Below are 22,561 nucleotides of genomic sequence, written 5' to 3'. Positions count from 1 at the left end.
GCCTATTGCTCAGAATCCTTCAATTCATCCCATTCTAGCCCTTGAGAACTCCCTCTGAAGCAGGTGACTGCTGTGAAGTGACATTTCAGGAGGAAAACCGGCCATTGTGGGGGTGTGGGGCCTAAGGAGAATGGTTGAAAGTATTAGGAGCTTTGTGGGTAGCTAAGTGGGTTGAATAGGAGTGTTGATAGCTGTGGGGGGCTGAAGCTCATTCCTTGCCCTCTGATTTCACAAGGACCACCTACTGGGGTTAGTGGCATATTGTCAGTGTTTCCCAATTGGTTTTCTGAGATCTGCTTAAGATATGTATGCTATATTTCTTTCAAACTCTGTGTATAGGGACATCATGCTCATAGATTGAAACTGACTACATAGCAGTATTTTCACCTAAGGAATTGGCAGACACCATAATGTAAAACAGGGCTTTTTGAAGAATTTATTATTAAAGGACTTTTTACCAGCACCCCACTGGACCAGAGTCACAAATACGGACTTTCCCAGTAGAGTGGAAAGGGCTGTCTGGGAGGGGGAGAGGGGACACTTTGGACTTGCATCCATGTCTTAGCTCTCAATGTACCTGGCGCTTTGAGCCTCTCCGGAGAGGGTTCCACACTGACATCAGAGCCTGATTACTGTAAACATTTTAGGTTCTGGAAGGGCCTCATTCATGGCTCCTATCATCACCGTTAATGCCTCCCATTCAGTATTTATCATTACTGGGAATCACACAGTGTATCAGTGTGCTGGATTATGGGAGCATGCATACCTTAACAGACCATTCTCAGACCTCAGAAAGTTTACAATTGATTGGGAAACATTGATAATATGTTACCATCCCTGAGGTAGGTGGTCTGATGATCAGACTCCTCATGAAGTCAGAGGGGAAAGAATAAGCTGTGGGCACACTGACACAGTGGGCAGATAGTGAGAGGGCCCTGGGTATGAGCAGCAACTCCACAACACAAATCAGGGATAGAACACTTGTCCAGGGGAGAGAAGATGCTTGGGTTAAGGCTGCAGAAGCCTCCATGAGGCACTTGAGGTTTTTTTTTTTTTTTTTTTTTTTAAAAGGATTTTATTTATTTCCTTGACAGAGAGAGATCATAAGTAGGCAGAGAGGCAGGCAGAGAGAAAGAGGGAACCAGGCTCCCCGCTGAGCAGAGAGCCCAGCTCAGGGCTCAATCCCAGGACCCTGAGATCATGACCCAAGCCAATGTCAGAGGCTTAACCCATTGAGCCACCCGGGTGCCCTGAACTTGAGTTTTTTTAAGGTGCCCTTGAGTTCCTTGAGGAACCATTCCAGTTCATGCAACTTCACCCAGAGACCAGCCCCCACCTGGCAAGCTCTGTAGCAGGTATAGTTTTCCACTCCAAAGAACATTCCTGCATGCTGCTGCCAAGGTATCCAATGTCCATCAACATCTGTGAACTGATCCTCTTCACTTCTCTTTTCAGTTACTTAAGACTTGCTCTCTATCCATCACTTTAGCTTGCTATTCCTTTGTGCATCAGACCCAGTGGCATTTTCATATTGATTTTGATTTCTTCCAGCTTCTCTGGCAGAATGGCTTTCCTCTGGTCCCTACATATTCTTGCAGTGGTTGTGTGGCCACAGATGGACCTGGTGGTGGCTGCTCTCCACAGCAGGCCCATCCTCACAAGCCTCTCCTGGCCTCTGTTCATATGATTTTATTTTCAGGACAGCGTTGGCCATTTCTCAGGGGTACTATAGCAATGAACATAGGGGTGGATTTTCCTAGTCTGGTAATTAAATTTAGAGGGTGAGGGGAATAAACCTGGAAGGCCGGGGATTGAATGATTTTGTGTGCTTTCTATGTGCTAGGTACTGAGCAGGCATGGAGTAAATACAACAATGCATTTGGAAACTTTTTGTGGTCTTCCTCACCAGTTCTCATAGTTGGGTGTGCTTGCCCTCTATGCAGGTTCTGGTTCTTTCTTCTGTAGTGTGCTGGACAACAGAACTGTCTCTTAACTTCTCAGTCTTTCCCTGGCTTGGATACAGGATGCACAGAATTTTCCCTTTTTCTTTTTAGAGATATTACCAAGGAAACAAATAGTAAAACTGGTGAAGTTTCAATAAATAATCATGAAGACTTTGCAGTATTTTACCTAGTCTCTACCCTGTGGTGAAGGGTTAGGACATGGCTGCCTGCTGGGGCTGCCTTTGTTCCACTGCTCTCACCCCTTCCCGCATCCTGCCCTCTACCATCCCCGTGCCCCCCACCCCCCACCCCCCAGGCCCAGGTCAGGAGGGCATCTCATTTCCAGTAGTCTAGAAAGGTCTTTTTTTCTTAACCCATCTCAAAGATGAGAAAATTATGTCTAGGAAATTTAGAAAAGTTTCCAGCTCTGTTCTTTAAGTTGTGACAATATTCTCTTCCTTCTTTCTTTCTTTTCAGCGTAACAGAATTCATTGTTTATGCACCACACCCAGTGCTCCATGCAATACGTGCCCTCCATAATACCCACCACCTGGCTCCCCCAGCCTCCCACCCCCGGCCCCTTCAAAAGCCTCAGATTGTTTTTCAGAGTCCATAGTCTCTCATGGTTCACCTCCCCTTCCAATTTCCCTCAACTCCCCTCTCCTCTTCATCTCCCCATGTCCTCCATATTTGTTATGCTCCACAAATAAGTGAAACCATATGATAATTGACTCTCTCTGCTTGACTTATTTCACTCAGCATAATCTCTTCCAGTCTCGTCCATGTTGCTAGAAAAGTTGGGTATTCATCCTTTCTGATGGAGGCACAATACTCCATAGTGTATATGGACCACATCTTCCTTATCCATTTGTCTGTTGAAGGACATCTTGGTTCTTTCCACAGTTTGGCGACCGTGGCCATTGCTGCTCTAAACATCGGGGTACAGATGGCTGTTCTTTTCACTACATCTGTATCTTTGGGGTAAATATCCAGTAGTGCAATTGCAGGGTATTAGGGAAGCTCTATTTTTAATTTCTTGAGGAATCTCCACACTGTTCTCCAAAGTTGCTGCACCAACTTGCATTCCCACCAACAGTGGAAGAGGGTTCCCCTTTCTCCACATCCTCTCCAACACACTTTGTTTCCTGTCCTGCTAATTTTGGCCATTCTAACTGGTGTAAGGTGGTATCTCAATGTGGTTTTAATTTGAATCTCCCTGATGGCTAGTGATGATGAACATTTTTTCATGTGTCTGATAGCCATTTGTATGTCTTCATTGGAGAAGTGTCTGTTCATGCGACAATATTCTTGGAGCTGAAATTTATGTTTTAAAAAGTGGGTCGTGACAGTCCCTACTGGCTGTGTTGGCAGAAGAAATGAATGGTGTGTGGGGTAAGTAACATTTTTAGATTAGTGCCTAAAACTGAGAGGCTACTTTAAAAAGGTTATTTTCTTCCATCCATGTTGTTGCAAATGGCAAGATTTCATTTCTTTTGATGGCTGCATAGAATTCCATTGTGTATATATACCACATCTTCTTGATCCATTCATCTGTTGATGGACATCTAGGTTCTTTCCATAGTTTGGCTATTGTGGACATTGCTGCTATAAACATTCGGGTGCACGTGTCCCTTTGGATCACTACATTTGTATCTTTAGGGTAAATACCCAATAGTGCAATTGCTGGGTCATAGGGCAGTTCTATTTTCAACATTTTGAGGAACCTCCATGCTGTTTTCCAGAGTGGGTGCACCAGCTTGCATTCCCACCAACAGTGTAGGAGGGTTCCCCTTTCTCCGCATCCTCGCCAGCATCTGTCATTTCCTGACTTGTTGATTTTAGCCATTCTGACTGGTGTGAGGTGATATCTCATTGTGGTTTTGATTTGTATTTTCCTGATGCCGAGTGATATGGAGCACTTTTTCATGTGTCTGTTCGCCATCTGGATGTCTTCTTTGCAGAAATGTCTGTTCATGTCTTCTGCCCATTTCTGGATTGGATTATTTGTTCTTTGGGTGTTGAGTTTGCTAAGTTCTTTATAGATTCTGGACACTAGTCCTTTATCTGATATGTCGTTTGCAAATATCTTCTCCCATTCTGTCAGTTGTCTTTTGATTTTGTTAACTGTTTCCTTTGCTGTGCAAAAGCTTTTGACCTTGATGAAATCCCAATAGTTCATTTTTTCCCTTGCTTCCCTTGCCTTTTGTGTTGTTCCTAGGAAGATGTTGCTGCGGCAGAGGTCGAAGAGGTTGCTGCCCGTGTTCTCCTCAAGGATTTTGATGGATTCCTTTCGTACATTGAGGTCCTTCATCCATTTTGAGTCTATTTTTGTGTGTGGTGTAAGGCAATGGTCCAATTTCATTTTTCTGCATGTGGCTGTCCAATTTTCCCAGCACCATTTATTGAAAAGGCTGTCTTTTTTCCATTGGACATTCTTTCCTGCTTTGTCGAAGATTAGTTGACCATAGATTTGAGGGTCTATTTCTGGGCTCTCTATTCTGTTCCATTGATCTATGTGTCTGTTTTTGTGCCAGTACCATGCTGTCTTGATGATGACAGCTTTGTAATAGAGCTTGAAGTCCGGAATTGTGATGCCACCAACATTGGCTTTCTTTTTTCAATATCCCTTTGGCTATTCGAGGTCTTTTCTGGTTCCATATAAATTTTAGAATTATTTGTTCCATTTCTTTGAAAAAGATGGATGGTACTTTGATAGGAATTGCATTAAATGTGTAGATTGCTTTAGGTAGCATAGACATTTTCACAATATTTATTCTTCCAATCCAGGAGCATGGAACATTTTTCCATTTCTTTGTGTCTTCCTCAATTTCTTTCATGAGTACTTTATAGTTTTCTGAGTATAGATTCTGTGTCTCTAGAGCGTATCATGCTTAGCGAAATAAGTCAAGCAGAGAAAGACAACTATCATATGATCTCCCTGATATGAGGAAGTGGTGATGCAACATGGAGGCTTAAGTGGGTAGAAGAAGAATAAATGAAACAAGATGGGATTGGGAGGGAGACAAACCATAAGTGACTCTTAATCTCACAAAACAAACTGAGGGTTGCCGGGGGGAGGGGGTTTGGGAGAAGGGGGTGGGATTATGGACATTGGGGAGGGTATGTGATTTGGTGAGTGCTGTGAAGTGTGTAAACCTGGTGATTCACAGACCTGTACCCCTGGGGATAAAAATATATGTTTATAAAAAATAAAAAATTAAAATGACTACTAACTGAAAAAAAAAAAGGTTAATTTCTTGATCTTATTTCACTGTGATAGCAATGCATGAGTTCATAAATTTCTCTCACTAGGGCAAACCTCATCAAATTTTATCTTTGCTCCCTTTTCCATCCTTTCCCTTTTCTATATAGCTGTCAGATAAATATATCCAAAATGCTTTCCAACTTCAAAACAATTTATGGCTGACCATTTTTCGTAACAGACAAAGTCTGTTCCCTTTAAATAATATTAACAGCCAATCTACTTTTGTTGCCATTTTTTTCCCCAGTTGCTCCAAATTTGCAACATCTCAACCTCACAGAACTGACAGGTGCTTTAGACATATTTTGCATTTGTAGGTCAAACATTTTTTTTTTTTTTAGACTCCCAGACAACTTCTCTCCATTCATCACTTGACAATCGCCTAACTTGAAGACATCCTACTTTATTTTCAAGGTTAAGATCAGATAAGAAGTCATTCTTTTTTTTTTTTTAAAGTTTTTATTTATTTATTTGAGAGACAGTGATAGCATGAGTGAGTGAGTGGGAGGAGAGGCAGAGGGAGATGGAGAGGGAGAAGCAGGCTCCTCTCTGAGCAGGGAGCCCAACATGGGGCTCTATCTGAGGAGCCCAAGATCGGGACCTGAGCCAAAGGTAGATGCCTAACTTACAGAGCCACGCAGTTGCCCCTGAAGTAATTCCTAAGGCCATTATAAATATGAATAACAAGAATTACTTCTATTGTGTTTCCATATTGAAAATTTCCTGTATAACTAATATTGACTTAATCATTTAATTTTCATTAGTTATATAAATATCTGTCTTATTTATGAGCTTATGACCTTGTTCAGAAAACAAATCACATCTTTAAAATTTTTTTTAATTTTAAAAATGTTTTCATTTAAATTCTAGTTAGTTAACATAGTGTGCTATTAGTTGTGGGTGTGTAATATGGTGAGTCAACACTTCCATACATCAGTGGGTTCTGATCACAGTAAGTGCCCTCCTTCAATCAGCATCACCTGTTTCACACATCCCCCTACTCACCTCCCCTCTGGTGACCATCAGTTTGTTCTCTGTAGTTAAGTGTCTATTTCTTGGGTTGCCTCTGTATTTCCCTCTTTTTCCCCTTATTCTTGAACAAACTGTCTTATTTTCTGTTGGTACCGTAGTTCCTGGCACTCTCAAAATTGAATAGCGTTAAGTAGATGTGAAAAGCCCTTGGTAACAGCAAAGAAAATCTTTGTGTATAAACTGAATTTTCCTCTTTGTGAATAGGAAGGTCTGTTTGAGGCATGACTGCCTTAAACCACACTGGTGTTAGCCACATGGTCTTTCGCTTACTGGGCGTTCCCGGGCTAGAGGACCAGCACGTGTGGATTTCCACCCCCTTCCTCATTTCCTATGTCGTCGCCCTGCTTGGGAACAGCCTGCTCATCTGCATTATCCTCACGAGTCGCAACCTCCGGGAACCCATGTACCTCTTCCTCTGCATGCTGGCCGGAGCAGATCTCATTCTTTCCACATGCACCGTACCTCAGGCCTTGGCCATCTTCTGGTTCCGTGCTGGGGAGATCTCCCTGGATCGCTGCATCACTCAGCTCTTCTTCATCTACTGCACCTTCATCTCTGAGTCAGGGATCTTGCTGGTGATGGCGTTTGACCGCTACCTTGCCATATGCTACCCCCTGAGATACACCACTATTCTTACACCTGCTCTGATTGGGAAAATTGGAGTGACTGTCTGTCTAAGAAGCTACGGTACAATTTTCCCCGTAATATTTCTTCTGAAAAGATTGACCTTCTGCAAAAGTAACATCCTCCCAAACACAGCTTGTAAGCACATTGTCTTGGCCCATGTTTCCTGTAATGACATTCGAGTGAACGTCTGGTATGGGATTTTTGTCCTAGTGTCAACAGTGGTCTTAGATATTGTGTTGATTTTTATTTCATATGCGCTGATTCTCCGTGCTGTTTTCCGCATCCCATCCCGAGATGCTCGCCACAAAGCTCTCAATACCTGTGGCTCCCATGTCTGTGTCATCGTCCTTTTTTATGGGCCTGGGATCTTTACAACCCTTACTCAGAGGTTTGGACACCACATTGCACCCCACATTCACGTCCTACTGTCCAATGTCTGCATTCTGGCTCCTCCTATGCTAAATCCCATCATTTATGGGATTAAGACCAAACAGATCCGGGACCACGTGGTTCATGTGCTATTTACAAAACAGAAATAACTTTGATGTTGGAAGCTGGTGTTCTTTTTTGTTAGCAATTCTCTCAATGCATAAAATGAGCTTCAACACCAGCATATGACAGCGGGTCAGGTACTAGTCAAATGCCATCAGGTCACGTTGCTGTTTCTAGTGATTTCAGTGTGATTTTGTACATGTTTCTTCCACAGTCTCTAAGGTGTCACTAAATAATTAAATAATTATTTAAATAATACCGATATTTAAACATCAGTATCTTTGTGGCCTTAATTAGCTTTCTCCCCCATAGAGTTGAGCACTAGCCCAGGCCACCTCTCTGTGTCTCACTCACTTTCCTCTCTAACTGTGGATGGGAGAATGACAGTGCATAAATCTTTGACAGTGATTTCTTCCTGGCAGTTGGTGAACTTTCCTTTCCCCTGTGATATATTTATTTTATAACTGGAAGTTTGTACATCTTGATCCCCTCCACCTATTTCTCCCAGCCCCAGACCCCTCCTCCCTCTGGCAAGCATCAGTTTATTCTCTGTATTTATGAGTCAGTTGCTGTTTGTGTGTGTGTGTGTGTGTGTGTGTGTGTGTTTGGTCCCTAAGCAGCTTACATTTTGAGAAGCTATTATAAATGGTATTTAAAAAATTTTTTCTTTTCCAAATGAGTATTGTTTTCCAAAGTTGCCCTACAATATCAAAATCTACATCACTGGTAATAGAGTTGATTCTTGTATATTGACCTTCTTCTTGTCGGCTTCCTAACTCCACTTACGAACTCTTGCAGCTTTGTTGTTGTAGATTCTGTCTGTAGTTTTTCCTACAAATGTATAGCCATGTTGTTTTTGGAAAAATAAAATTTTCTTTCTTTTCATTAAAAAAAAAGGAAGTATTCATGTCACAGTTTTGATTCAGAAGGCTGGAAGCTCAGGCAGAGTGAGGATGATGTTGCAATCTGAAGGCAGAACTCCATCCTCCTCTGCCTCTGTCTTTGCCCTTTAGGCCTTCCATTCACTGAATGAAGCCTGCACACATTATGGGGGATTGTCTGCTTCACTCAGAGTTTAACGATTTAAATATTAATTGCATTTAAAAAATATCTTCATAGCAACATCGAGACTCGTGCTTAACTAAACAGTTGGGCACTAGGGTCTAGGCAAGTGGACACATAAAATTAAGCATCGTAACATCGCATATGTAAGTTGCAGTGGCTGTGATATCTCAGCACTCTGTGGCTCTAAGCCCTTTTCAGATGTTATTTTTCTTTACAACATATGCTGCTGCTGCTGCCGGTGCTGGTGGTGATAGTCAACCATTGTATAAAGCTGGCTGCCTCCCAGCTTTGCTTACTTATTTTGTTTATCTCCACATTCTTCCAGGTATAAGTTTGATGAGAAAAGCACTTTTGTGCTTTACCTACTTTATTTGTTGCACCACCTGTGGCAGTTGGTAGCACATTTTGGGACCTGTTAAGTATTTGTTGAATGAATAAGTAATGGGAGGATAAATGAATGAACCATATTTATGGTAGTTGCTGGTAGAAACTTTTTAAAAAAGCTATTATTTATTTGAGAGCGAGAGTGAGAGAGAGCACAAATCAGAAGGACAGAGGGAGAGGGAGAAGCAGACTCCCCGCTGAGCAGGGAGCCCAATGTAGGACTCGATCCAAGGATCCCATATCTTGGATCATGACCTGAGCCAAAGACAGATACTTAACCCTCTGAGCCATCCAGGCATCCCCCTGGTAGAAACTCTTTAAGAACTGTGTACCCTGATGCCTGCTGATTTCCACATAGTCAAACCATTCATTTTTTCCTTTGATTGTTCTTGTTTTTCACATCAGTTTTCATCACTTTAAGATAAGTCCTTTACTTACTGTTTTTTATTTCATTTGTTTTAGAGTTCCAGTTTTCTATTTAATATATCAATGACATCTGTTCATTTAAAAAATAGGTTATAGGAAACCTTGTAATGATCATAATAACCATACCCAGATAATAATCATTAATTTCTGGAAAATATTTTGTTCTTTAAGCATATTTTCACACATTGTTCTAGAAATCATTATATGATTTTTATGTCTTACATTTTTATTTAATATTAAATAACCAGAATTTTCTTTGGCATTCAAAGTATTTATTATATATTAAACTTAACTTAATATTGTAATGATATATTTTTTAGTGAACATTATTTCAAAATATCAATGTCTTTCTTAGTTGATGCATCATTAACATATAGTGTTATGTTAGTTTCAGGTGTATGATGTAATGATTCAACAGTCATGTACATTATTTAGTGCTCATCCAGAAAAGTGCATTCTTGATTCCTTTTATCTAGTTTACCCATCTTTAACCCATTTCCCCTTTGATAACCATCAATTTGTTCTCTGTATTTAAAAATCTGAATTGTTTGTCTCTTTTTTCTTTATTTCTTAAATTTCACATCTGAGTGAAATCATGTGGTATTTGTCTTTATCTGTCTGACTTGTTTCACTTAACATTATACCCTCTAGATCCATCCATGTTGTTGTAAATGGCAAGAGTTCATTCTTTTTTATGGCTGAGTGATATTCCATTATAAACATCACCTTCTCGATCCATTCATCTATCAGTGGACACTTGGGTTGCTTCCATATCTTGGCTATTGTAAATCATGTTGTAATCATCACAGGGGTGCATGTATCTTCTTCAATTAGTGTTTTCAGTGTCTTCTTTTTTAAAACTACCAGTTAACTACCAGTTGGTTCTTCTTCTTCTTCTTCTTTTTTTTTAAAATTTATTTGAGAGAAAGAGAGTGCACAAGTTGCGGGAGGGGCAGAGGCAGAGGGAGACTCCCCACTAAGCAGGGAGCCCAAGGCAGCAGGATCCCAGAACCCCCAGGACCCTGGGATCATAACCTGAGCTGAAGGCAGGTGCTTAACTGAGTGAGCCACCCAGGCATCCTGAGAGTGAAAAAAATTTTGAAAGTGCAGGAGTAAATAAAAGAGCGGCTGAACCAAAAATCTGTAGCAAAATACACTTCAAGAAGAAGCTAAGATAAAGCTGTATTTACACACACACACACACACACACACAAAAACCACTGAGGAGGAGTCAAGATGGCGGAGAAATAGCAAGCTGAGAAAACATCAGATAGCTGGAGATCAGCTAGATAGCTTATCAAACCATTCGGAACACCTACAAATCCAACAGGAGATCGAAGAGAAGAAGAGCAACAATTCTAGGAACAGAAATTGACCATTTTCTAAAAGGTAGGACTGATAGAGAAGTGAATCCAAAGCGACAGGAAGATAGACCTTGGTGGGAGGGGCCAGCTCCCAGTAAGCCGCGGAACAACAGAGCACAAAATTAGGACTTTAAAAGTCTGCTTTACTGAGGGACATCACTCCAGAGGCCAACCCTGGGTGAAGCCCAGGTGGAGTTAGCATGGCCCCAGGTTCTGCAGGGTCATAGAAGGATCGGGGGTGTCTGAGTGTCACAGAGCTCACGGGTATTAAAGCGGGGAAGCCAGCTACAGAGACAGAGCTGAGGAGTGGACTTTCAACTTGGGGTTACCTTGAACTATAATCTGTGGCACAGGCCACTGCTCTGTGAGTGGGGTCACCACAAGATTCAGGGAGACACCCCCTGGAAGAGCTCAGGGATCTGCAGGGTTTGGAGACTCCAGGTGGAGCTGTGTGCCAGAGACAGAGATGCTTGGTCACAGGCTGGGTGAGCTCGGAGTGCAGCAGGAGGCCAGGGAGATGGGAGTGATTGAGCGTTTTTCTCTGAAGGTGAACTGAGTAGTGGGGCCCCGAACTCTTGGCTCCTCTGGGCTGGAGATTGGGAGGCCGCCATTTTTATTCCTGTTCTCTGGAATTTTAGAGAAAGTGTTCAGGGAACAAAAGCTCCTGAAAGCTAATCCGAGTGACTTATTTAGCCTGGCCTGGGGTAAGGGCTTGCAATTCTGCCTCGGGCAAAGACACTTGAGAATCACTACAACAGGCCCCTCCCCCAGAAGATCAACAAGAAATCCAGCCAAGACAAAGTTCACTTACCAAGGAGATTGCGGAATTCCAAAGGAGGAGAAAGCAAAGCATGGAATTCATGGCTTTCTCCCCATGATTGTTTAGTCTTGCAGTTAATTAATTTTTTTAATTTTATTTTTTTGTCTGCTAATTTTTTTTAACTTTTACCCTTTCCTCTTTTAATGTTTTTAACTAGTTTATCTTAACAATACCTTTCATAAAAAATAATCTTTTTTGAACCTTCATTATTATAGTCATACTTTATCCTTCATTGTATCTAACTTTATTTTTTGTATACGCATAGGGTTTTTTTTTTCTTCTAAAAAATTTGGGGTAAATCTTATTCTAATAGATCAAAATATACCCTAAATCTAGCTTCAGGCTTGTTCTAGTCTCCAGCCCAAGCAAATTCTCTCCATGTTCTTTTTCCTTATTCTCCCAACCAACTTACTTTATCAACTCCTTTTTTAGAAATTAAAATTTTTTTCATCTTTATAGGCATATTCCATCCCTTCATTGTGTTTACCCTTATAGATGTTTTTCATTCTTTAAAATTTTGGGAGGTAGTTTCTTCTAAGAGACCAAAATACTCCCCAAATTAATTGGGTGACCCTGTTCTAGTCACCAGTCTTATATATATATATATTTTTTTTTTCTTCGTTTTCTTTTAAAAATTTTTTTTTCTGAACTTCTTCTTATCCCCTTTCTCCTCCCCCCCCCCCACGATTTGGGGTCTCTTCTAATTTGGTTAAAGAAAATTTTCCTGGGGTCGTTTCCATGGTTTTAGTATTTTATTTGCTCCTTCATATTTCTTATCTGGATAAAATGACAAGGAAGAAAAACTCACCACAAAAAAAAAAAAAAAAAAACAAGAGGCAATACTGAAAGCTAGGGACCTAATAAATACAGACATTGGTAATATGTCAGATCTAGAGTTCAGAGTGACGATTCTTAAGCTTTTAGCAGGGCTCAAAAAAGACATGGAAGATATTAGAGAAACCCTCTCCAGAGAGATAAAAGCCCTTTCTGGAGAAATAAAAGAACTAAAATCTAATGAAGTTGAAATAAAGAAAGCTATTAATGAGGTGCAATAAAAAATGGAGGCTCTTACTCCTAGGATAAATGAGGCAGGAGAAAGAATTAGTGACATAGAAGACCAAATGACAGAGAATAAAGAAGCTGAGCAAAAGAGAGACAAACAAATACTGGACCATGAGAAGAGAATTCGAGAGATAAGTTACACCATAAGACAAAACAACTTTAGAATAATTGGGATTCCAGAAGAAGAAGAAAGAGAGAGGGGAGCAGAAGGCATATTGGAGAGAATTATTGTAGAGAATTTCCCTAAAATGGCAAAGGGAACAAGCATCAAAATCCAGGAGGGGCAGAGAACCCTCCTCAAAATCAGTAAGAATAGATCCACACCCCATCACCTAATAATAAAATTTATAAGTCTTAGCGACAAAGAGAAAATCCTGAAAGCAGCCTGGGAAAAGAAGTCTGTAACATACAATGGTAAAAGTATTAGATTGGCAGCAGGCTTATCCAAAGAGACCTGGCAGGCCAGAAAGAACTGGCATGATATATTCAGAGCACTAAATGAGAAAAACATGCAGCCAAGAATACTACACCCAGCTAGGCTATCACTGAAAATAGAAAGAGAGATAAAAAGCTTCCAGGACAAACAAAAACTGAAAGAATTTGCAAACACCAAACCAGCTCTACAGGAAATATTGAAATGGGTCCTCTAAGCAAAGAGAGAGCCTACAAGTGGTAGATCAGAAAGGAACAGAGACAATATATAGGAACAGTCACCTTACAGGCAATACAATGGCACTAAATTCATATCTCTCAATAGTTACCCTGAATGTTAATGGGCTAAATGCCCCAATCAAAAGACACTGGGTATCAGAATGGATAAAAAAACAAAACCCATCAATATGTTGCCTCCAAGAAACTCATTTTAGACCCAAAGACACCTCCAGATTTAAAGTGAGGGGATGGAAAACAATTTACCATGCTAATGGCCATCAGAAGAAAGCAGGGGTGGCAATCCTTATATCAGATCAATTAGACTTTAAGCCAAAGACTATAATAAGAGATGAGGAAGGACACTATATCATATTCAAAGGGTCTGTCCAACAAGAAGTTCTAACCATTTTAAATATCTATGCCTCTAACATGGGAGCAGCCAACTATATAAACCAATTAATAACAAAATCAAAGAAACACATTGACAATAATACAATAATAGTAGGGGACTTTAACACTCCCCTCATGAAATGGACAGATCATCTAAGCAAAAGATCAACAAGGAAATAAAGGCCTTAAATGACACACTGGACCAGATGGACATCACAGATATATTCAGAACATTCCATCCCAAAGCAACAGAATACACATTCTTCTCTATTGCACATGGAACATTCTCCAGAATAGATCACATCCTGGGTCCTAAATCAGGTCTCAACCGGTATCAAAAGATTGGGATTCATTCCCTGCATATTTTCAGACCACAATGCTCTGAAGCTAGAGCTCAATCACAAGAGGAAATTTGGAAAGAACCCAAACACATGGAGACTAAACAGCATCCTTTTAAAGAATGAATGGGTCAACCGGGAAATTAAAGAAGAATTGAAAAAAATCATGGAAACAAATGATAATGAAAACACAATGGCTCAAAATCTGTGGGACACAACAAAGGCAGTCCTGAGAGGAAAATATATAGTGACACAAGCTTTTCTAAAGAAACAAGAAAGGTCTTAAATACACAACCTAACCCTACACCTAAAGGAGCTGGAGAAAGAATAACAAAGAAGCCTAAATCCAGCAGGAGAAGAGAAATCATAAAGACCAGAGCAGAAGTCAATGAAATAGAAACAAAAAAAAAAAAAAAAAAAAAAAAAAAACAAACACAAAAACCCCACCAAACCAAAACCAAGCCAAACCAAAAAAACCACAATAGAACAAGTCAACGAAACTAGGAGTTGGTTCTTTGAAAGAATTAATTAGATTGACAAACCCCTGGCCAGACTTATCAAAAAGAAAAGAGAAAGGACCCAAATAAATAAAATCATGAACGAAAGAGGTGAGATCACAACCAACACCAAAGAAATACAAACAATTATAATAATATACTATGACCAACTCTACACCAACAAATTCGACAATCTGGAAGAAATGGATACATTTCTAGAGACATATAAACTACCACAACTGAACCAGGAAGAAATAGAAAACCTGAACAGACCCATAATCAGTAAGGAGATTGAAACAGTCATCAAAAATCTCCAAACAAACAAAAGTCCAGGGCCAGACGGCTTCCCAGGGGAATTCTACCAAAAATTTAAAGAAGAATTAATTCCTATTTTCCTGAAACTGTTCCAAAAAATAGAAATGGAAGGAAAACTCCCAAACTCATTTTATGAGGCCATCATCACCTTGATCCCAAAACCAGACAAGGATACCATCAAAAAAGAGAATTACAGACCAATATCCTTGATGAACACAGATGCAAAAATTCTCACCAAAATACTGGTCAATAGGATCCCACAGTACATTAAAAGGATTATTCAACTACTACCAAGTGAGATTTATTCGCAAATCAACCAGTGTGATACAATACATTAATAAAAGAAAGAACAAATAATACTCTCAATAGATACTGAAAAAGCATTTGACAAAGTGCAGCATCCCTTCCTGATCAAAACTCTTCAAAGTGTAGCGTTAGAGGGCACATACCTCAATATTATCAAAGCCATCTTTGAAAAACCAACTGCAAATATCATTCTCAATGGAGAAAAACTGAAAGCTTTTCTGCTAAGGTCAGGAACACGGCAGCGGTGTCCATTATCACTCTTCTATTTAACATAGTACTAGAAGTCCTAACCTCAGCAATCAGACAACAAAAAGAAATTAAAGGCATCCAAATCGGCAAAGAAGAAGCCAAACTATCACTCTTTGCAGATGATATGATACTATATCTGGAAAACCCAAAAGACTCCACTCCAAAACTGCTAGAACTCATACAGGAACTTAGTAACATGTCAGGATATAAAACCAATGCACAGAAATCAGTTGCATTTCTTTACACTATCAACAAGACAGAAAAAGAGAAATTAAGGAGTCAGTCCCATTTACAATTGAACCCCAAACCATAGGATACCTAGGAATAAACCTAACCAAACAGAAAATTATAACGTACTCATGAAAGAAATTGAGGAAGACACAAAGAAGTAGAGAAATGTTGCATGCTCCTGGATTAGAAGAACAAATATTGTGAACATGTCTATGTTACCTAAAGCAATCTATATATTTAATGCAATCCCTATCAAAATCCCATCCATTTTTTTTTCAAAGAAATGGAACAAATAATCCTAAAATGTATATGGAACCAAAAAAGACCTCAAATAGCCAAAGGAATATTGAAAAAGAAAGCCAAGGTTGGTGGCATCACAATTACGGACTTCAAGCTCTATTACAAAGACTGTCATCATCAAGACAGTATGGTACTGGTAGAAAAACAGACACATAGATCACTGGAACAGAATAGAGAGCCCAGAAATAGACCCTCAACTCCATGGTCAACTAATCTTCAACAAAGCAGGAAAGAATGTCCAATGGAAAAAGGATAGCCTCTTCAACAAAGGGTGTTGGGAAAATTGGACAGCCACATGCAGAAAAATGCAACTGGACTATTTCCTCACACCACACACCTAAATAGATTCAAAATGGATGAAGGACCTCAATATGAGAAAGGAATCCATCAAAATCCTTGAGGAGAACACAGGCAGCAACCTCTTCGACGTCAGCCACAGCAAATTCTTCCTATGAACATTGCCAAAGGCAAGGGAAGCAAGGGCAAAAATGAACTATTGGGAATTCATTGAGATCAAAAGCTTTTGCACAGCAAAGGAAACAGTTAACAAAACCAAAAGACAACTGAAAAATGGGAGAAGATATTTGAAAATGACATATCAAATAAAGGGCTGGTATCCAAAATCTATAAAGAGCTTATCAAACTCAACACCCATAGAACAAATAATCCAATCAGGAAATGGGCAGAGGATATGAACAGACATTTCTGCAAAGAAGACATCCAGATGGCCAACAGACACATGAAAAAGTGCTCCATATCACTTGGCATCAGGGAAATACAAGTCAAAACCACAATGAGATATCACCTCACACCAGTAAGAATGGCTAAAATCAACAAGTCAGGAAATGACAGATGCTGGCGAGGGTGCGGAGAAAGGGGAACCCTCCTACACTGTTGGTGGGAATGCAAGCTGGTGCAACCACTCTGGAAAACAGCATGGTGGTTCTTCAAAAAGTTGAAAATAGAGCTACCCTATGACCCAGGAATTGCACTACTGGGTATTTACCCTGGAGATACAAACGTAGTGATCCAAAGGGGCACATGCACCCAAATGTTTATAGCAGCAATGTCCACAATAGCCAAACTATGGAAAGAACCTAGATGTCCATGAACAGAAAAATGAATAAGAATGTGTGTATATATATATATATATATATATATATATACACATACACACCCAATGGAATACTATGTAGCCATCAAAAACTGAAGGGTTACCATTTGCAATGACGTGGTTAAAACTAGAGGGTATTATGCTTAGCAAAATAAGTCAATCAGAGAAAGACAACTATCATATGATCTCCCTGATATGAGGAAGTGGAGAGGCAATGTGGGGGATTTGGTGGGGGTAGGAAAAGAATAAATGAAACAAGATGGGCTCGGGAGGGAGACAAACCATAAGAGACTCTTAATGTCACAAAAGAAGCTGAGGGTTGCTGGGGGGAGGCGGTAAGGAGAGGGTGGTGGGGTTATGGATGTTGGGGACAGTATGTGCTATGGTGAGTGCTGTGAAGTCTGTACACCTGACGATTGACAGACCTGTACCCCTGGGGCTAATAATACATTATATGTTTATAAAAAAATAAAAAATATTAAAAAAAACCACTGAGAAATTTGTAGTCAGGAACCTGCAATATGAGAAATGCTAAAAGAGGATCTTTAGGCTGGAGGGAAATGACATCCATGATGCTGGAGGGAAACTTGGTTCCTGGGGAAGAAGTCAAGTGTATCAGAAATAGTTAATATTGTGTTAAACATAAAAATTTACTCTCATTTGATTTCTTTAAATGCATATGAATGTTTAGAGTGAAACTTTTAACATTGTCCTGTGGAGGTTTATAATTATAAATCGATATAAAACATATGACAACCATAGCAGCACTGCAGGTGTGGTTAAGGATATGCGGGTACAGAGGGTTTCCATATTGTTTATAAAGCTGTACAAGGCAAAGAACACATTGGACAAATTTTGCCATCTCCTCAGAATAAAAACTCAGCAAGCTGGAAGAGAAGGGAATTTCTTTACCCTGATAATTAGCATTGGTGTAAAATCAACCAGTAACATCATATTTAAAAGTGAGATTAAACAGTTTTCTCTCAAATCAGGTTTGGAGAGCCCCAGTGATGTGACCCAATTGTATGAGTCAGAAAGGGTGTTGTTCAAAGGACAGGTCTCTGTCTGCAGTCCTTGGGGGGAATTGTTGTCCCTGAGGGCCTCAGGCAAATGCATAAACTCTCAGCTCCCTGGTTCCTATCACTCAGAATGTCAAATTGGGACTTATCCCATTTTAGCCCTTGAGAATGCCATTTGAAGCAAGTGAGTGAAATTTTATTGCTGAGAGGTAAAATTTCATGGGGGAAGACCTACTTCTGGCTAGATGTTATGGGGTCTAAAATAGATTAAAAATAGTAGGACCCTTTTTTTTTTTTTTTTGGAGTGACATAGACCCAGTTGGGGAGAACAGAGCAGTTTTGTCCTGGAGCCCTTAATACAGAGTCACAAAATATGAAATTCATGCAATTGTGTGCACTTCTTTGGTTCCCATTTTCAGTGACATTATGTTGGTAGCTTGAAGTGGGTCATGGTGGGAGTATACACCTGTGGAGATTGGCAAACACTATAGTTAGGCTTTGTTGTAAATATTTGTATGTATGCCTGTATGTATGTATGTACTGACTGATGAGTTTACCAACACACCATAGGACCCAAGTCACAATTATGGAAAGTCCCAGGAGAATGGAAAATGCTATTGTGGAGGGAAGAAAAAGGCAAGTATGGGTTTGAGGGACTCTTTAACCATTATTGTGCCAACAAGCCCTGACTTAGAGATAAATTTCTACATTGGCCCCAGATCTTGACTACTATAAACATTTAAGATATTTATAAGAGCTTATGCATGACTTCACACCCATCAAGTTTTTGTCATTGGGCTGTTTTGTTAAACGTTTTGAAGGTTTATGTTGTGTTTCTGTGTGCTAGGTTCTGGGAGTGCCACAGGGGGTAATCATTGACAGGAACCAGGATTTGCTCCTAGCCACAAGCTAGGTACCCTAATAGTAGCCTATTGTGGAAGCAGGGAAAAGAATAACTTAAGAGGATATATGTCATGAAGGTGGTGGGAAGTGCTCAAAATAACTCTTTCCACAGAACAAAACAGGAAGATTGAGATGACTTCTCTAAGATGCTGGAGGCATCTGGATCAAGGCTGTGAAAACCTTCATGAAGCATTTGAGAGGTTTCTTAGAGTGACCTTGGATTAGACAACCAACCATTCTAGTACATCCAAGTTCACCTATGGACCAGACTCGAATCCCTGATTCTTTAGCTCTATTCCATGCTTCCTATAAGAAAAATTTTCTTTGCTGCTCCTTTCGCCTATTGATGTACTACACTATCTTGAAGGGTAACTTCAGATAGGTACTCATACTTAAAACTTCACGAATACAGGGGCACCTGGGTGGCTCCGTGGGTTAAAGCCTCTGCCTTCGTCTCAGGTCATGATCCCTGGGATTGAGCCCCACATCAGGCTCTCTGCTCTGCAGGGAGCCTGCTTCCTCCTCTCTCTCTGCCTGCCTCTCTGCCTACTTGTGATCTCTCTCTGTAAAATAAATAAACAAAATCTTTAAAAAAAAAACAAAAAACAAAAACCAGAACAAAAAAAACTTCATGAATACAGAAAGTGTCACTTCTCCTACTGCATTAGTTTTATTTTTTGCAAGTAAGACATTAACTTCACTTTCTTTAGTTGTATAAATCTCTCTCTTGTTTTTGTGATTAAGATCTCATTTAGAGGAAAAACTGTTTTTTTCATTCTTCTATATAACATATTTGCTGCCATCCTCTGAATCGAATGGATTAAGAAGGTGCTAAAAGTGATGACGATGTAAAAAAAAAATCATTGAGTGTAATCTGTATTTTCTTCTGTTTCTGCCCACAGATGGTGGAGTACCAGTGGTCTTGTCAGCCATGGCTGCCTTAAACCACACTGGTGTTAGCCACACGGTCTTCCAGCTTACTGAGGATCAGCACATGTGGATTTCCATCCCCTTCCTTATTTCCTATGTCGTCGCCCTGCTTGGAAACAGCCTGCTCATCGGCATTATCCTCACAAGGCGCAGCCTCCAGGAACCCATGTACCTCTTCCTCTACATGCTGGCTGGAGCAGACCTTGTCCTCCCCTCATGCACCGTACCTCAGGCATTGGCCATCTTCTGGTTCCATGCTGGGGAGATCTCCCTGGATTGCTGTATCACTCAGGTATTCTTTCTCTCTTTCACTTTTGTTTCTGAGTCAGGGATCTTGGTGGTGATGGCATTTGACTGCTACATTGCCATATGCTACCTATTGAGATACACCACTATTCTTACACCTGCTCTGATTGGGAAAATTGGTGTGACCCTCTGTCTGAGAAGTTACTGTATTGTTTTCCCCATCATATTTCTTCTGAGAAGATTGACTTTCTGCAAAAGTAACATCCTCCCAAACACAACTTGTAAGCACATTATCTTGGCCCATGCTTCCTGTAATGACATTCGAGTGAACATCTGGTATGGGATTTTTGTCCTAGTATCAACAGTGGTCTTAGATATTGTGCTAATTTTTATTTCATATGTGCTGATTCTCCGTGCTGTTTTCCGCATCCCATCCCGAGCTGCACGCCATAAAGCTCTCAATACTTGTGGTTCCCATATCTGTGTCATCGTCCTCTTTTATGCACCTGGCATCTTCTCTGTCCTCACTCAGCGATTTGGACATCATATCTCACCCCATGTCCATGTCCTCCTGGCCAGTGCCTATAATCTGGCTCCACCTATGATGAATCCCATCATTTATGGAATCAAGACCAAACAGATCCGGGACCAGGTGGCTCATGTATTGTTTACAATGCAGAAAGGAATGTGATGATGGAAACTAATGTTGCACCATTCTCAGTAATTCTCTCCATGCACCAGGTGAACTTTAGCATCAGGATATGGAAATGTACAGCTGAGAAACTAAAGGACCCCAGGTATTGGTGGCACCAGAATAATGGCATTAGAACAATTTTGGTTCATTTTTCTTCTGAAACCTCTAATCAGTCATTAGATGTCAGAGACTTTTGTGCTTAGATTTTATTGATAGAGTGGAGAACTAGATCAGTTTACCTCTTTGTCACTTATACCCCTATAACCATACACTGACCAATATAAACCATAGACAGTAGCTCTTCCTGGAACTTTGCTGAAATATCCCTTTCTGATATGTTTTCACCATTGAGTAGTTGTACATATATTATTACTCATATGAACCTTTCTTTTGTTATCCTTTCCAGTGTCTTCAGCATATTAAAAATTTTGCTTCTCACACAAATTATTACAAAATATCATCTGTAGCTTTTATTTTATTTTTTTTAAAAGATTTTATTTGTTTATTTGACAGAGAGAGATCACAATTAGGTAGAGAGGCAGGCAGAGAGGGGGGAATTAGGCTCCCTGCCGAGAAGAGTGCCTGATGCGGAACTTGATCCCAGGACCCTGAGACCATGACCTGAGCTGAAGACAGAGGCTTAACCCACTGAGCCACCTAGGAACCCCACCTGTAGCTTTTAATTTAAGCATAATTTATATGAAAATGTGAATATACTTCTCTTTCCTAGAACTCAAAAGGAGTATCAATTTATTACATATTATGTTCATAACATTTTTATTCATATTCATTGTTTGGAAATAAATATTTAACAATAGTTCACTGCTTAGCTTAAGTATACTATATATAAAATAGTATATTAAGCAATTATTTCCACAAATTGTGGTGAAGTATAAGAAATGTTTTCTTAAGAGTAACACTGCCTAAATTCATGATAAGCATGTATTTTGTGCAATACAATAGCGCAGAGAGAAATAAATGGACCCTGGTAGGTCTATGTCTTTGGTGATGGAATCACGCTATAAGTATGTTTGTAGGAGAGAGGAGTATATTCCAGATCAGAAAGTTAAATATTATTTATTAAAATAAATTTTCCTATAGACAACTGATGAATTATTGAACACTATATCTGAACCTAATGATATACTACATGTTAGCCAATTAAATTTAAATAAAAAGCAGAAAAAATTTATTTTCGTTTGTATGTATGCATCAATATATGCTGAAACCATATGCATGGTGAATATGTACAATTCATTTGATACAGGTGATTTTTGTAACATGAAAAGAGGTATTAACAAAAACACTGTTGATTAATATTCCCTCTTGTATAGGAATGCAAGAGATGAATTATCTTGAGTGCTTATCTGAGGATATTTTAGTTTTGTCTTCATTTTAAAATTTTATTTATTTAAGTAATCACTTTACCCAATGTGGGGCTTGAACTCATGACCCCATGATCAAGAGTCAGATACTCTTCTGTCTGAGCCATCCAGATGTCCCTTATCTTCATTATTAAAAGGATAATTTATCAGTATAGAATTTTAGTTGGCAAAGATTTTTTTTCAGAACATTAAAAAGTTCCCTCTATTGCCATCTTTCTCCTTTTATGTTGAGAATTCACCTGAAAATTTTATTGTTGCTCCTTTGAGTGTATTGTGCTTTTATCTCTGGCTACAGTTAAGATTTTCTTTTGTCTTTTTGTTTTTTCAGAACATTTATTACCATGTGTTCATGTGAAGTTTGCTTTGCATGCATGTTTCTTGAATATGTGAGTTTATATCTTTCATCAGTTCTGGAACATTTCCATCCATTATCTCCTTGAACATTGTTGCTGCCCCATTTTCTTTCTTTTCTCTCCATATATTTATATTAGATACCTCCAGTGTGTCTACCATGTG

General features: G+C 39.6%; 2 protein-coding genes across 2 annotated transcripts; both read left to right on the top strand.

The window, feature by feature from the left end:
- Positions 1–6,458: 6,458 nt before the first annotated feature.
- On the top strand, positions 6,459–7,403 carry LOC101675786 (olfactory receptor 52B4-like). The gene has a single exon (XM_004768194.2). The coding sequence runs from the start codon at positions 6,459–6,461 to the stop codon at positions 7,401–7,403; it is 945 nt and encodes a 314-aa protein (XP_004768251.2).
- Positions 7,404–19,721: 12,318 nt separating this feature from the next.
- LOC101689367 (olfactory receptor 52B4-like) lies at positions 19,722–20,657 on the top strand. Its single transcript, XM_013064261.2, has one exon. The coding sequence runs from the start codon at positions 19,722–19,724 to the stop codon at positions 20,655–20,657; it is 936 nt and encodes a 311-aa protein (XP_012919715.2).
- The last annotated feature ends 1,904 nt before the right edge of the window (positions 20,658–22,561 follow it).

This window comes from Mustela putorius, unplaced genomic scaffold (genome assembly GCF_011764305.1).
Source record: "Mustela putorius furo isolate JIRA1106 unplaced genomic scaffold, ASM1176430v1.1 tig00003987_pilon_pilon_pilon, whole genome shotgun sequence".
In the NCBI taxonomy this organism is placed as follows: Eukaryota; Metazoa; Chordata; class Mammalia; order Carnivora; family Mustelidae; genus Mustela; species Mustela putorius.
The sequence above is the reverse complement of the archived record's forward strand: the minus strand, read 5'-3'. Positions and strand labels throughout refer to the sequence as shown.

What these genes read in the sequence shown, in the direction of transcription:
- LOC101689367 (XM_013064261.2), top strand. Translation starts at nt 19,722, where the DNA reads ATGGCTGCCTTAAACCACACTGGTGTTAGCCACACGGTCTTCCAGCTT.
- LOC101675786 (XM_004768194.2), top strand. Translation starts at nt 6,459, where the DNA reads ATGACTGCCTTAAACCACACTGGTGTTAGCCACATGGTCTTTCGCTTA.